General features: G+C 35.7%; 1 protein-coding gene across 7 annotated transcripts in view; it reads left to right on the forward strand.

The window, feature by feature from the left end:
• LOC134841998 (protein sidekick-2-like) overlaps window positions 1-17,114 on the forward strand; it is a 142,220-nt gene that overhangs the window by 89,055 nt on the left and 36,051 nt on the right. For 6 of the 7 annotated variants that reach the window (XM_063858131.1, XM_063858130.1, XM_063858133.1 and 3 more), the window contains 7 exons: window positions 1,243-1,436; window positions 5,074-5,252; window positions 5,655-5,684; window positions 8,843-9,005; window positions 12,379-12,568; window positions 13,055-13,191; window positions 16,725-17,007. In XM_063858131.1, coding sequence (XP_063714201.1) covers window positions 1,243-1,436; window positions 5,074-5,252; window positions 5,655-5,684; window positions 8,843-9,005; window positions 12,379-12,568; window positions 13,055-13,191; window positions 16,725-17,007 — 1,176 coding nt within the window. The remainder of the gene's footprint in view (window positions 1-1,242; window positions 1,437-5,073; window positions 5,253-5,654; window positions 5,685-8,842; window positions 9,006-12,378; window positions 12,569-13,054; window positions 13,192-16,724; window positions 17,008-17,114) is intronic. The other variant, XM_063858132.1, reaches the window with a different exon arrangement.

Below are 17,114 nucleotides of genomic sequence, written 5' to 3' on the forward strand. Positions count from 1 at the left end.
GCGAGGTGTAATTAGTCTTCTTTTGTCAAAAGTGCTTAATGCCGAAATTTGCTCAGAGGCTGTCCTCCCTACTTTAATTCTTCTACTAGAATTTTAACGCCATGTTTTAACATTGCCGCTCTTTCGTCGTTTTTTTTTCACTTAATAGCATTTTCTAGTAAACAAATAGCAGGAAATTTCATAAATTTATTTTTTTTTCGATTTAAAAAAACTTATTTTTGGATTTTAAAAAAAAACAATTTGGTGGGAACCTTCTGTGCCACTTGCACAGCACGGCTATCCTTGTTACATTTTGCAATTGCTGATTAAATTTCATAAAATTCAGATGTACTTAGTTCTAAAGACTAGAATATGTACTAAGCCATAATATCCAATGTGACAGAAGTGAATTTTACGAGTGGTAGAAAAACTATCTTAGCATAAATGTACAGAAATATTTATTTTAAATTAATTAAACCCGAGCGATTAACCCAGAATTAAAATCTGGCGACTTAATTTTCATTTTATTTTTTGTTTGCAATTGCTATCCAACATTAGTAGCTGTATTATCAGAGGACTGTTGAACGGCTTATATGTGATTCTAAGTCTCGACGTTTTCCTGTTTGAAGTTGGATGATTGATCTCTTTATCAATCTGACTTTTAAGACATAACCTAATAATGACAGAATACAAGACATAAAGAAAACTAACAAGACAGAATACACGACATAAAGAAAAGTATTGAGTGATTGATGGATTGGCTTGATGCTTGAGTGATTTATGGTTGATTAATTTGTCATTTGAGCTCGAAATTTTTGTCACAACGTTATGGTGATGATTGAACTGTTAATGGTCACTTCTTAATGCAGCACATCAAAAAGTAGCAACTAGAACGATAACATGCTGTAAACTAGTTTTTGTTCGTGTTTGTTTTTCTTTGGTTCAACTCCAAAATTAATTAATATATTAGTTGTGTTCATGCAATTTGCTGTTTTTTTTTGTTCTGGTCAAGTTGTTTTTCCGTTTGAAAATACAGGAAAAAGTTAAGCTTTCCATAAATACGCTTCTGTACTAAATTGTGAATGGCGGTCAACTAAAAGTGTAGCTATTTGGTCTGACGTTTCGTATTTGAGAATTTTGATAAACAAGTATATCGAACTTGTGTGAACATTTTTCAAGCTTAAAATATCATATATAGTCTAAATTGAATGGTTATTGTTCTGACCTTCGAAGAAATTAATGGAATCTATTCTCTCTGCTTAGATGCAAGCCAGTTTGGTTCTTCGAAGGTGGTCGCATCAAACAAGAGGCTTCCTACCATCTCAAAATTCACAGACCGGACATCTCTCGTCAGGGCAGCTACTCGTGTGGGTGCATCTCGGAAACAGAAGTCACACACTCGGAATCACCACAAGAACTGCCTCAGTCCATTAGGGCAGCTAGACTGAAAGTGTTACGTAAGCTCAAGATTATTATAGTTTCTACCTGGTCTATAAAAAGAAATTAAGGTTGATGGATTTTAATAAAAGGTCATAATTAATTTGTGGATTTGTTCACGAAATAGTGAACAAACCTGTTATTATGAGTCGATATACTTGATTCAGACTCCTATAAAGGTCGCGATGATCTTTTATTGTTTTTTTTTCAGGAACAATTACAATTTGGTCAGGCTCTAATTTACTTTATTGCGGTTTGATTTTTGATATCTTTAGGCTTGCGATGAGCAAGCGTTATCAAACTGGAATATGGACTTTTTTCGGGTTAACAACTAGTTTAACGTAATCAGTTGAATAACTTTTTTTCACTTCCCTTCTTATCTTCTCTTCACATCTCTTGTTATCTTCTCCTAACATGTTGGACGTTGCTTTCCCCTTGGCCTAGAGGTAAACAGTAGCCTTTGTACCTTAAGGTCTGGGGTTCGAGTCGTGGCCGGATCTTGTTTTTTTTTTCAGTATCAAGGAAATTTAAAAAAAAATCGAGAAAAATGAATTAATGGTTTTTTGTTTGTTCGCTCAGGTTTTGTCGGTTAAACTGCCATAAAGGATTTTGTTGCTGTAGACATTTTTCCTTGTAGTTGCAAATGCAAATGTTGTTCATTCTAATTTCAAGGGGGACTGGAAAGATAATAAAAAAATCGATTTTTTTTTCGGTTCAAGTGGCTTCAGCTGAAAGATGGCCGGCTAGTTGCCACATCAGTAAATTTTTTTTCTGTGAGAAACTTTCATTGTAGTTTCAACTGCAAGTGCTGTTCATTCCAGCCTCAAGGGTACTTGAAAGATTAAATAAAAAACATTTTTTTTCCGGTTCAAGTGGTTTTAGCTGAAAGATTGTTGGCATAGTTGCCACATCACTGATTTTTCTTGTGCTGTAAACGACTTTTATTGTAGTTGCAAGTGCAATTGTTGTCCTAGTTTTTTTCGAACCTTTTCATTTTCGGCTTTTTATGCTTTTATGCTAGTTTTATTAAAAGGAAGGCAAATCTAGTATCAAACAGCAAACGTTTAAATTCACGAAAAACGTGATCAACTGCTAGGTTCGAAAGTGGAATTTAATTTTTAGATTTCCCAGCAGAATAAAAAGTTTACCTGTTGATCTAGTTTTCTGAAAATGGGTCAATTTCATCAAAAAAATGTCAATCTTAAATTCAAAGAGCTTAAAGGCCATCAATTTTTTCGCGGAAGTTCAAAAAATTTTTTTCTAAATTTGTAGATTTTTTTCAAAAAAATAAACGTCAGTCTTTTTTTCTGTTTAATTGCGTTCTTTGACTTTTTTCCCAACTGTTCAAAACTTCCACAAATTTCGATTTCTCGAAACCTAGAAGGTTAATTAGAACCTGATTTTTCTTTGGCTTTCAATTGCTTTCTGGCCAAAAGACTTTTTGGTGCTATAGAATTTCTAAAATTTAATACATTGGTTATTCTATTTTTGACCTCTGAATTCATTAGGTGGAAAACAATAAAATATATTCCAATTCAGAAAAAAAGTTACCACTTGCGGAAATAATGGCATGTGAAAATGTATTATCTCTTCAGTTTCATAGGTTAATTGGAACTATTCCTAGTGAATGGCCTAATTTCTCTTGATCGACGTCTCAAATTATAAGCGAATGTCCTATCTGGTCTCAATTTTGAATCATGGATGACACTTGGGTGCTTTTAGTCTAATTGGGATAGACAATAGCGATGACTCTCCAGTTTAGATAACTCTTTCTATGGTTATATGGGGAGTGGAATGATGACTAAAATAGTATCGCTACGCCCCCACCGCGCCGTCTATGTTTGATGAGTGAACTTGGCTCATGTCCTTTCGCACCCGATCACGCGCTTAGCATGCTCAAAGTTTCGAGTAATTATGGGTTTTCTAACATACTCCAGTTCATTTTGAGGTGTGTTAGGTTTAAGTTGTCCGTGGCTAATTGTATGAAACGTTTCAAATCGTGTTCGCTTAACTTTTAGATAAGAATTTTGATTATGCTAAGCGAGTGGTATGCTAATTGGTCTGTCCCCGACTGTGCCATTGTGTGGTACCGAGATAGTATCGAGTAGTTGAGTGAAAACTCAGTGGGGACACCTTCAAAAATATCCGCCTCATTTAGACGAAGACTGATCAGATGATGAGATGAATTCATTGCGGAGATAAAATTCATGTGCTTGCTTTTTTCTATATCCAGTTGTTTCCAGTTATTATTTCTTAGTTGTTTTGTGTGACTCTTTATTTTATGATTTTGAAACATGATTTCAAATGATATGATCCATGACAAACGAACAGGCAGAACTGTCTTTAGCTCAGGTCAATCTTTTATCTGTACCTAACGGATTTGGAACAGGGAGATATTTGAGCGATTTGAGGGTTCCTTCAAAAGTTTATTGCTGAAAAATGGGAACACATTCATTTTGAGTGAGCTTCCGACCAATCTGGTTGGTGCAACCATTTGTTAATAAACAAGTGTTGTTAATTTCCCATTAGCATGTGGTGCGTATGGAATAGAACACTGAACACATGTTTGTTTATTTGTCACGAGAGATTAGTTTGCTTATCTTCAGGCTAGGGAGGGAAGTAAACAAGAGCGGTGTATTGGGAATTAGTGCGATTAGATTGCGGTGGAAATTGAAGTTTAGTGGAGCGATTGACGTTCGATTTAAACTTATTTTTTTTCTACTAGTACTATGCTATTGATTGCATTTTGTGACTTTGATTGTGACTGTAACAAAAAGAAGAGATTCGACTTGCTTCAGTTAAATGAGTTAAGCGATGAGTGATAGTATTGTTTGTAGCATATGTTGGATGAGCAAGTAGGAAGTTGGTCACGCTGTGTTGACTTTGGGGGTGTGGTATCAGCAGGAATTTTTTGCAATCAAGATTCACAGTGTGATTGAGTGACTTTTGACGTTTTGATGTTCTATCATAGCGTGAATCCGTCTGAGCAAAAATGGTTTTGTTGTTGCTAGATGCAGAATAAATGATATGGTGTTAGTTTTCGAGCGAAGATAGCCGATGGCTTCACGTGTTTTCAAGATACAACGCTCGCAATCATTTGGTATTCGCTCTATAAGCATAGCTAAACATGTGATTAACTGAGTCAGACTGTCTGAGTATAATATACATTAACCTCATGTTTTGCTCTAAAAAGCTTTTGCTTGGATTTTGATTCATGATACTATGAATACCAAATTAATTCTGTCTGATGGATTTTTACGCGCGCGCAATTGGCTCTTTAAAATGAGGTCTATATTTTGTCTTCCGATGTTTGTTTTCAATTGTCTTGAGATGAGATGCTCAGAGAATCAGTTCTATAATTTTTGAGTAATTCATGTATTTTTTTCCTGGTTAATTGGTAAGTGAAATTTCGACTTTGCGTAAATCTCTTTCATTTCTTTTGGCGAATATGCAAAAATATTTTAGGCAAATCAAATTGCAAAATGCGTTTCTAAAGCATCATCGGTGTCATCCTTTATTGTTCTCGAAGAAAGTGAGGAATATATATGCCTGGGGTGTTTTTTATGCAGCCTGTTTTAGAAAAGTTGATAGCGTATGGGTTTCGATCCGAAAACCTTCGAATTGCCAAGCGAGTATGCTTATTTTCTTTTATTTCAGCATTGGTTGTGGACTATGGACTGAACCAGAGAAGTTTCAAAGTGAGAGTATTTGACAAACTAGAAGTGCCTTGCACTCTACAACTGCCCAGTGCACTTGGCCGAGAGAGTGATCAGCAGACAGACGTGAACCAGTTCTACTCTTTCGGATGGTACCACAACGGGTACAAATTCAAACGGGTAAGTTGATCATACCATATAATCACGTAGATAAAATCGAGCTTTTAGGTAATTTATTTTTTCTTGATGTTTTTTATTGTTTGATGTGTCAATTGATTTTTTGCTGGCACGCAGTTTTTAGCTCGAGACTTGTGTTTTGATTGACAACTTTTTCCTTTATTACAAACGAAGTTAATCGAAAAAAAAAGTGCTGAATACCCAAGATATCAGAGGGTCCTTTAAGTTGATTTTGAATAGTTTTACTCAATTGCGGGGCAGCGGTGATGTAAAAATGGTGAAGCATCTGTATATAACAAACCATTTTTAATATTGTGTTCTTTTTGCTTAAGTTTTTCTAGCCATCAATCATTTCACACAAGAGTAGTAAATTAACAACGTGTTATAATTTATTGACATTTTTAGCCAGCGAGTGATAATGAAACTAATTCCACGGTGAGTGTTCTTCATTCAAAAAGCCCACAAAAATCGACCATTTCTTGTCTTTCTGTCGAGAATTCTTGCACGTGTTTTGTCTATTTGGTTGTTTGTTCTGTTTTCATCCTATGCTAACATTTCAAACGAGCTGAGTGAGCAGTTTCTCAGCCCAACACTTCATATTTCAATTTCGGAACAACTCGGAAAGGATCTTTTCAGAAAAGAGTTAGATTTGAGCCTTTCGCTATTTGTGTTTTCTAAATAAAAAACCACATGTGTGAATGATCCAGCCGAAGCTTCAAGAATCCTAAGTGATGCAAGAATAGCCGTTTGCTGTGATAGTTTGACTTTTTCCATCGTAGCTCGCAAATAAAAGTGCTCATTTGGTGGCTTTTTTGCCACAATCACGATTTGTAGCATTTGAAATTTGCTCTCTGCTTTACGTGCGGCTAGTGTTAGTTGAACAGTAAGCGTCCGTGGCTGAGAGGGCAGGGCGTCAGACTCCAAATATCGAGGTCGCAGGTTCGAATCTCATGATATGTAGGAAATTTTAACTAATTCGGGGCTTTTTTCTACTTTTTTATATTTCACCTTATAAACTGTTCTTCGCGCTAGTGATTGCGAAGCGCAGCTTCCCCTAGTATTATAATTAAAAATTTCTCAGCGGAATAATAACGTTCTAAGATTTTCCAGCTGAGGTCAATTTTTTGTTTTCTTGAGTTCATAGACTTTTTCAAGAACTTTTTTGTTTTCATCGACTTTCATTTTTTTGCATTCATAGTTTTTCAAGAGTGTTTTAAGGCATATTTTTACCTTGCTTTTTTTTCTGGTTCATACTTCAACATTTCGTTTATACATTTCTTGTGGTTTATACTTTGACTCGTTTCAATACCGCTCAAGGTTGAATTATTTTTATCTTGATCATAATTTGATTTCGTTGCTGGTCATTTTAAAAAGTTCTTTTTTTGCAACAAGCTTAATTTAACATCTTGATTCTTGTGTATAAATAAGCTAATTTGTAAAAGTAATTCAAAAAGTTTGAAATTTCTCAAGCGAATAAAAATTTTTCTTTTATTTTTTTTTCAACTAAGCTTGCAAGCGTAGTGTTAACTTGGGTGTAGGTAAATGTATTTTTTTCTGACGCTCAGTTAATCGATAAATCGTTTTTTTTGTTGGATGTTTTTGAAACTCCTTCGAAAATAGCGACACACTGATTTTTCGTTAACTAATTTTTTTTAGCGCTGCGCATTAATCGAAATTCCGATGCGTTGAAATAATCGTTCAAAATTGAATTAAAACATGCTAGTTTTTCGCAGTAATTCTTTTTTAGGTTCAGTAATTTCATTTTTAAGTGTCAATGAACGAATTGAAGACATTTATTGTGGTAGTTCAGCTTTTTTCAATGGAAAGGTCTTAGAAACTCCTCAGGCTTAAGTTTTAAAAAAAATCATTCCACTTTTAAAAAAATTACTCTCTCCAATCCGAAAACTTCTCAATCTTAATGAAACTTTTTTAGAGTTTAGTTTTTTAATTTTTAGATTTGTTAGCGTTATTAGATTTGTGAGTGTTAGTGTTACTTTTTTAAAAAGTTTTAATTCTGAAATATTGTCGAATTTGAAATGCTTAGTAGGCCATATGTGATTTTCCTTCATTTCATTCGTCTGCTTTCATTTCCTTAACACTTTTCTTGCTGTGTCTTACCAACTTTTCGTTACTTGTTCCAATTTGTGAAGAAGGATGAAATATTCGTGCTTGAACGTGGGTTTTTCTTCAGTTCATTTGCGACTTTTCAACGAACGAAAGTTTTTCCAACCATCTTAAACAGATTGTTGCCCTAAGCTCAAATTTGAAAATATTTTCAATTGCCTATTGTTTGTTAAGTTATGGGGGTTCGAAGTTAGCAAATTTGGGCAAATATCTCGCGCGTTTTTTCCAATTTTCTTTACCTTGTCGTTTAGGCAGTAATTTAAGACGCATCGAAAATAATTCCAGATTAGATTAAGGCCAGCTAATTAATACGTTATGAGGAGACAAAGTTGTGTGCGGGCGAAATTTTCCTAACACAAAATTGGAATTTTTAGCATTTTTTTACTTAGCAGTCAGTACATACAGGGTTTCGCACTTATGCAAGCAATCATGTAGCTTTCAGTTGATTTGTTTGTATTTTTAAAGTTTTTTTGTTAACCTATTTTGGTATTAGAGCTTTTTTTGCCGTCTCTTTCTTGCACTACCTAACCATTTAATCAAATTATATTTTGATTGAAAATTCAAAGCTACCTCTCTAATTGCACCGCTTAGTTGAGACTGACAAGCAATAAGACTACTAACACTGTCGGATTAACATCACTGATGCATATAAAGTACGCATGCATCCATTGATGCCATAGCTGTCTCTGCTTCGCCTTGCGCGTCACTTTCTCACGACTGTTAAGAATGTGTTGCGTCAGTTGGCGTTACAGGAGATGAATGTGTGACCAAGAAATTAAAGCTGGGTTCCATCGATGTGTGTAGTGCCCCAAGAAGTTAAAATATTTTATGATCAGATCGGATTAGGAGCTTGGCGATGGGGTTGTGGGGGGGGGGGGGGTTGGGATTTCGGGGTCAGGGTTGGGGAAACCCGCCCACTTTTCATTTTGGTTGGGTGGCCAAATTTTTACGAAGGGACTCGCGTTTGGTAAATATTAACCCCAATCATTTTTGGCTGATAATAAACCCTAAAAATTTGCAAAAGGTCCTCTTATCGATAATACAAATTTGAGGGAGGAGTGTGCGCCTAAATACGTGAATTTTTTGTCACAATCTTTCAAAAAAGGCTCAAAAACAGCATTTTTATTAACTCTGGCTTATTTTTTTTTGCAAATTTATGTCTTTCATGGTTTTGTCAAAACGTCTGGCTTAAAAAATCAAGGTGTGCAAAATGTACATCACCTATCGAAAAATTTCAGCGCACGTCCTTGGAAGAGTAAAGGAAACTTTAAGTAAAGGAAACAGATTGTTCCTTAGGTTTATACTCTCTATGCTGAACCACTGCACGACACATATCATTAAGGATACACAAGGGTGAGTCGCAGTCTCAATCTAAATGGAACAAATAAGTGAAACACTGAAAATGTCTAAGCGAGATTAACGGTTGTCAGTGGTACTATAAAGTAGTTAATTCTTCGAGCCTTGCTTAGATGTTGGAAATGAGAGTGGACGACAAATCAGGTGGACTTGTAGTGACTCCTCACTCGCGCAACAACAGGACGGGAGGCATCTTCCATTGCTACGCAGAGCCCAAACAGACATACCCCACTCTACCCATTGTGGTATCCGCTCCGGTTCTCATCCAGATTCAGTGTAAGTATTGCAGTTGATCTATATTGTTTACTGTTTCCCCCTTGGTTAGACTTGCGAAGCAAAGTGTATTAGTATGAACGTTCTTTTTTTCCAACCTAAGTCGCAAATAAAATTGCTACTTTTGGTGGTACTTTTAAACCGGTAGGCTGCGGTAGCAGTTTAATATCATATGTGCTTTGAAATTTGATAAGTAAAAACTTAATACGGCTGATGAATTTTTTACACAAGCGAAGCTGGTATTATAGTATGAACTCTCTTTTTTTTCCAGCCTAAGTCGCAAATTTTGTAGCGACGAAATAAGTTCATTTTGAAAATGTTCATTTTGATCAATAACCAGCTATTAAGTACAGCCAATGCTTAGGATTTTAACACAGACTATTATATTACAAATAGAACTTAAGCTTCAAGGTATCATGGAACTAAAGCGTAGAGGTAGGAAAGGAGACTCGCAACAAAATAAGAGGGTTCGAACCTGGGCAGGGTCGGATGTTTTTCATGAACTTTTTCGTATAGTAGTTAAAATGCGTCCGCTCTATAAAACGAGGCATGTTAGTTGGTAATTTTTTATGCATATCTGTTGACTGCAAGTTGACTCATATGCAAGTTGACTGGTACTGCTAACGCGTTGTAATTGGCTTGCGTCACTTAGCAAATATGTAGACTCATAATTGGCTTGCGTCACTTGAGAAATTTTGTAGACTCAAAGTTTTACTCATTTCGTTTTTCCCAAGCGTTATCGGTCATATTTTTGCTTGTGTATGCGAAGTGCAACTTCGCCTGTGTGTAAATCATCGAATGAAGCGAAAAAAGTTATTTGTTTCAAATAGCAGTGCATTGATAAACAGCTCAATTTCATAAATTTTGCAACTCGTGTATCTCGCAATTTTTCTGATATGCATAATTTATACATAATTTGTTTTTGTTTCCAATTTAATACATGCAAAATTGTGTCTTTTCGTATTTGGTGGTACTTTGCTGCATCGAATTGGCAATTTATTAACATATGTAGCTGCGTTATTGGTGACTAGTTTTTGAGGATTTTAAGCATCCGTGGCTGAGTGGTTATTGCGTGAGGCTCAATTTTTGCTTGGTCTTAGATTCGAATCCGACACGTAGCCGAGTTTTTGCTAATTGGAGGCTTATTTCTACTTTTGATTTCACTTGATAGAGCTGCTTTTTGGTCGTGTTCTCGCAAGTATTTGCGAAGCGCAGCTTTGCCTCTGTGTTAATAATGCCTCGATTCCTTTGCATGACTCCATTGTTATCAAAATTTTATATATCTTTTTCTGATTCTTTTTTAAACCATCAAACTATTGAAGTCAAATTTGAACTTCCGTAAACCGAATTGCTATTTTGTCTAGAACAGGTGAAAGACCGTAATTGTTTGTTATTACACAGGCCAGCTAAAGAGCGTAGCTTTATTTTGCGAATAAACATCTTTTTCTTACCCACTTCGCAAATAAATGTGCAGATTTAAGGCTCTTTTGCTGCAAAGCGTTGGCTATTGTATAGCATCTGTTCAATCTGCTTCATTGGTGGATAGTTTTTACCTATTTTCAAGCGACCATGATGGAGATGCGATAACTAAAAAGATAGTTAAATTAAATTTGTGTTTACGAATTACTGCTTCGCCTTTGTTTAAGTTTCACATTAGAATGAAAAAATCGATCCATTCCTATCGATCAAGTTTTATAAAATTGGGTTTGTGTTATCCAAAAAGTGTCAATTATAAGAAATTCTCTAAGGTGATTAAATGTTTTCTATGAAAAGCGAACGCTGAAAAAAGAAATCTGTTTCCTATATCTTTCATTTCTCTGGGCAAGCTTTTTTGGTATAAACTACCAAAAAACATTTTATTCTACGGTCATTAGTCCTTACAAAGGGACTTCACAAAGCTTGAATAGAATTTGTTAGCACTCTTAAACTGGGTTCATTTTTCATATACTCTGAATCGCGACTAATATAGATCGAATCTGATGACTCAATCAGCCCCATCTGAAGTTAACTTGTGATCAGGGGCGGATCTAGGATTTTCTTGAGGGAGAGGTGGATTGATTTTTCAAGCTCTCACAAAGCACTAAAAAGTCCCTGTTCTGGCCAAATTTTCTGCGCCGCAAGGAAAATTTTGAAAAAACAGGCAAAAAAGGCGTTTTTGGCATTTTCTGGAAAATTTTGACCCAAAATTGCCTTTTTTTTCGGCGCCCCCCCCCCTTTACATATATTGGCGCCAATTGCGCCTTTAATCATTTTTTAGGGTCCGTCACCAAAAATGGATATTTCAAAATAGTACAAAGGTCGACAGGGGGTCGAATCTGTGAAGAAGGGGGAAGCATCCGCCACACCCCCCCCCCCCAAATCCGCCCCTGCGTGTGATGCCTAAAATTTTGAATGGGTTGCGCTACGTTCAAATAAGCACATCTTATTTTGCACAAACTGACGCTTTTATAAAAAGTTTTTAGGGCTTTTTGAAATTGATTTCTAGTTAAGTGAAAATGGATTAGCATTGAGCTGACGAATCCAATTTTAGGTTGATTCGCGACACTCTCTAGCTTGTTAATAGACAGACAATTATGGAAAAATATAACGCCGTACTACTTTTAGAAGGGAACTCATTTTTATTGCTGTAGGCCTAAACTGGACGGAATATAAAGTGTGAATTGTTTTTTGTTTTCAATTACACCAAATTTAACTTGACACTTTCGTTATTGGACTGACATCCTCAATTGGGCCATCAATCTCACTCCATTGAGTGAAAAGTTCTATTTTTATTGTTGTGTAGAAAGCTTCTTTATTTGCTGAAAATCAGCTCTGACAAGAAGTGGCTGTGCTTAGCTCCTCGAATTCGATGTTGGCTGCGCGAATTGAGCACTTGCGCAATTTGTCTTCGCTTCTATGTAGATTGTAGATTTTGTTTTTCAGATTTTTTTTTTCAATTTCAGTCATAAATCCTAGCAGAACGTTTGACCGCAAAAACGAAAAGATGCTGAAATGATAATATTTAGTTTTTTTTTTGAAAATAAGTCTTCTGTTGGAGATATAAATTAAAATAATAAAAAGGAACAATTGTTTGGCTACATCTACCCCCTAAATGATCGGTTCCATTCGCTAAAATCGACCCCTTAAAAACTCCAAAATTTGCTACGATAGAATCTTCGGAATAATGTATGACAACGCAGACATGCATCGATGCGAACAGAAGACCCCAAAAATTACCAGAATTTTTTAAAATTAACCAGCCAGAGGCCTAGCCCGAAGTTAATTATTCAAGGGTAACTAAGCTATGGCTATCTTACGAGAGCTCACCTTGTGAGTTGCAGCTCACGTGCGATTTGAACCCGCAATCATATGATAACGCCATTCTCTATCGTTTCAGATGAAGAAACAGAGGTGCGTTTGTTGGTTGATGAAAAATTCAGTCCAGTAATTGAAGGTCACCTAGTCGAACTTAACTGCACTGTCACTGGAGGCTCTCTCAAGAAATCAGTCACGTGGTATCTGGACGACCAGCTAATCGAGAACATTCCAGAACATTCTACGACAAAGATCTCGGAAAATGATGAAAAGTAAGTTCAAATTTGATTCAATTGGACGGAAAATTAAGTATGAGAAGCTTTAACTGGGTGCTAATGAAATATTGCATGATTTTTTTTACCTTACTGCTGCGAAAAGCTGGCGGATTTTTGTGCCAAGAAATTAATTTGAAAAATTTTCACCCAAGTAAATGTTGAAAATCACATTATGTTCCAACAGCCAAGTGGGTATCAATAGCTAATAAATGACCGGAGATAATTGATTATTTTGTAAATATTCTGAATTTTACAATGAATTGAATCTACAAGGGCAAACAACTTGTTTTGGTTATATTAAAAATTTCTCTTTTTTTACACCAAAAGATAGTAGTAGGATCTTTGAATCTGTGTCTTACCAAGATACGTGTGTTTTTGACATAGAAATAAGTTTTTGCGGGCATCAGCTTCAGACATATCATGAGAAATTGTGTGTACGTGTTTGCTCAGATTCACCTGTGTTGTTGTGTTTACTTGTGATAGATTGGAGTTTGTGTTGGTGTTGCGGGAAGTGAGAGTGAAGCAGGCGGGACTGTACAAGTGTGTGGCGGAGGAGGAGTTGGATGTGATGAGGACGAAGAAGACAACTGAGAGCAACCAACTGCAGCTCAAAGTGCTCCGTAAGTCACCCACAACTACATACAGAATATCTCGAGTGCTTCACAGGTTCACCACTTTATCTTTAGAATGGTCTAAAAAGTCACTTTTTGGCCTATGTTCAGGGGCGGATCAAGGATGTTTTCGAAGGAGGGGGGGGGGGGGGATATTTTTTAAAAATTTACGAATATCTTAATATACTGGTCTAAAAAAAATCACTTTTTGGTCTATGTTATTATACTGGTCTATAAAAATCAATTTTTGGTTTATTTTTTTGAAAAGCATTTAATTTTTGTAGAGCTAAGTTAATCTAATCAACTAAAAGTTTATGAATTATAGTTTTTTTTCTCAATGCTTGAGGCAGGATTTTTGTTGTACATAAAACTTTTAGAATTCAAAATCACGCATAAAAAATCCTCCCAGCTCGACATTCAAAAGGGGGAATTCGTAACTAGGTTAAATGTTTAATTATGCTCAAAAGTTGATTAAGTTCTTCGTAGGGCCAAGAACTAGTCTAAGAGTAAGAGACCTGAATTACAAACTACTAAATGCCCCATGAAAAAAGTTTCTAATATTTCGTTTAAACTAAGTGCAACTAAACTCGAGTTAGCTTTAAAATTTCATCCAGGTTCGAAGTTTGAGCCCATCGCACACATTCAACAAGTTTTATTACTTTTGAGCTGAATTTCAGTCTGAGTTGTGACTTATTTTGGTCTGCTAGCTCCAGATATCAGTTCAAATATAGCCCATATCAACTTAAATCAGACCGATTTAGTCTCTTTTGTGCAGAAAGGTTGGCATATTTGTGTGTTCAGTATGGGATCTTTGAAATTGCAGACCTGATAAAATATTTTGAAACGAGACCAATTTGGCGCCAGAATGTTTAATGTTGATATGCAATTTGAGATCCATTATAAATTATAGCCGTTTGACGATAACTTCAAATGGCTATTAAAGCAACAGCTCAAGTCAAGATATTTCTTGTGAACTATAATTTCATGCATAATTGATCTTTTTTTGACAATTTCGGGTCTTTTTAGCTGAATTTAATATTTTTGGAGTTCATTCTGAACGAAAATGACGATTGACTGAGGCATAATTTTTGTTGATCAACATTTTTTTTTGCTTTTTAGTGGAAAAATGAAATGATTGATATTCGCAATGATGTCATATGCTGGCTAAGCGTACAAACTTAGTTCTACCATAATATGATTCAATTGAACAACGCACTCTCTCATTATCCTCATTGAGGAGCATTTACCAATTGGTCTCTTGTTAGGGCCAGCATACATGCGAGCTTTTTTCAGCTCTTCACGTAGAACTGCTGTTGTTCCTGTTTGTTTGTCTTTTACTTTCATTTTTTGGGGCTGGGTTTTTTTTGGCCTTCAAGCGACGAGAACAGGTTTTTTCATGTTATATAAGTGACTTATTGTCTGATTGAGAAGTTGTGTCCCAGGTGTTGAGGAGGAGATTCCAATTTCCTGTCTTACCCTTTAGGGACAAGTGGTGTAGCTCCTTTATTTGCAGTTCTGTCAAGTGATGGCAGATATCCTCCCATTCCACTGTGAAGAAGAAAGTCTCAAAATTAATCTTATCTGAATACATAAATTTGAGAATTCGAAATTATGCAGAAAAAGTATATCCCTAATTTTCGTTGATAAAAGTGAAATCGAATGATTAAATTCAGCTGGGTTTCGTGGATTTTGATTTATTTAGAACAGACCGTAAATTGACTTCATTAAAACTTAGGTGTTCAGAAAGTAAGAATTTTTGACCTAATTAGATATCAATGAACGAAGTTAAGACAATAATGATGTGAAGACAATATAACGAAATGATTTTTTTTAATGGAAAAAGCCTTCAAAGTTGTCCACACTCAATTTTGATCTTTCTTGGATTATCTTTTGATTTCTTTGTAAGCTCAATTCAAATTCATTTGATAAAAGGAAAGCAAATTACGCTCTCCAATTGTGAAGGTGCAAATGATTAGAAGCAGTGTTTTGTACTTTACACGATGTACTAAACATACTATGAGTAAAACCCTTATACGATGTAACTTGCACGAGAGGCGTTAATTGTTAACTTCGCAAACTTAACGATCAATCATTAACCTTGCGATAAGCAAGGGTGTTGCAATCGTGTACTACTTTTTCCCCGAGTTACCGTTGATCGCAGGATCTCCAATTTTATTTGATCTTCCCATCTTTTTTTTTGAGATTCCGTTAACTAACAGACTTATTTTGAGCATGTCTGCGTTTAAATACCCGTTATATTCGAAAGTTTTCACATGTTCAATGTAATTTTACCTTGACCGATTTGTTGAACTTGTTTTTTTTTACTTAATCGGCTTTAGGCCTACATTAAGTTGACTTTGTTGGCTCCTTGCGTCGTATGAGCGAATAATTTTAAGTGTGTGTATGTGTTTTTTGAGGGAAAAGGACTTGAAGTTTTTTTTAGTTCAAATTGTTCCTAAAATAGTTTTTTTTCGGCTCAACGGGTGTCTGTTAGAGTTTTGTCAGCTTCATGACCGCTGTTTTACTTTTGCAAGCTTTAGCGAGCGTAGTGTCATAGTACGACTATTTTTTTCCAACCTAAGTAGTAAATATTGGTATCACCAAAGTGGCACATTTACGGCCTTTTGGTAGCATGTGATTTGACATTCGATAGCAAAAAGTTGACACAGTTGATGCCTTTTTGGTTCATCAAACGAAGGAGAAAAGTTTTATGTTTCAAAGCACAGCAATAAAAAATTCGATTTCAGAAATTTTACTTATCAATTAATTTAGCATTTTTTAAAACATGATTTATTCATAGTTTGGCTCCATGCTCAATATATTTCATGCAAAGTTGGTGTGGACGACTTTAGTTCAATTTATTTCAAATTATTACTTGCAAAATTTATTAGCATATGTAGCTGCTTTATTTGTGGCTAGTGTTAGTAAATTGCCAAGGGATTGTGGCAGATGCGAGGACAGGAGACTCAAAATCTTGTGGTCGTAGAATCGAATTCGCCTCTGTGTAAATCTTTGTTGCGATGCTTATTTATCATTCAATTGTCCCATTTGATCTGTTTTTCTGAAAAGGGTTTTTTCCATGACAAATCGCGACTAAGCATAAAAGTTATGATAATCTAGTTTTGTTTTCGACAACGGTTTTCGTTTCATGTTTGTCCACTAATTTCTCTTTTCATACTATGTTTTGTATCGCAAGTGGTGCGAAGCTGTGCTTCGCTTTTGTGTATGATAATACAAAATCAATAATTGGCAGATTTTTTTTGCGAGGCCAGCAATTTTTCATTGAGTACTGCAGGTTGATTGATAATCGGGGCGTGTGCAAAAAAAAATAATCGAGCAGCAAAAAATATATTAGACATTTTTCCATATGCTGAAATTGAGTTCAATGTAATTTTTCTAACTCTATGCCACTGGCTAGGTTAGAGTTTTGTCGTTACTTGCCATATCCAGCTCACAAATTCTTCTGTTGGTTTTATGCTTTGGAGCGTGAATTAGTGGCGATAGATTAATCTAATTAACACAAACTTTTTGATTTGTTTCAGACAGAACAGCTCTGATCGAGGGAGTGCACAACTCGTGGGCGCCTCGACTCAGTTCGGCCGAGATGCACTGTCTGTTCCGAGTGGACTCAACTCTACTACATATGACGTCATCAGACGAAATAGAAGAAGCAGAGGCCTACTCCGGGGAGTCGGAACTTGAGAAAGAGGAGCGAAGACCTCTTTTCCGAATCCTGTGGAAGTTCTGGCCCTCTTCAGCTGAGAGGGAGTTGGAGGAACCTGTTGTGTATGAAGAGAACAGCTGGGAAGACCAATATGTTCAAGTGTGAGTTGATTCAGTTATTGCCATTATTAATCAGATCTCTTTTAACTATTTCCCCCCACTATGCGAAAGAATTTTCACTCCTATAGAAAATCAAATCTTTGTATAAG

Source organism: Symsagittifera roscoffensis, chromosome 3, assembly GCF_963678635.1.
Source record: "Symsagittifera roscoffensis chromosome 3, txSymRosc1.1, whole genome shotgun sequence".
NCBI lineage: Eukaryota > Metazoa > Xenacoelomorpha > Acoela > Convolutidae > Symsagittifera > Symsagittifera roscoffensis.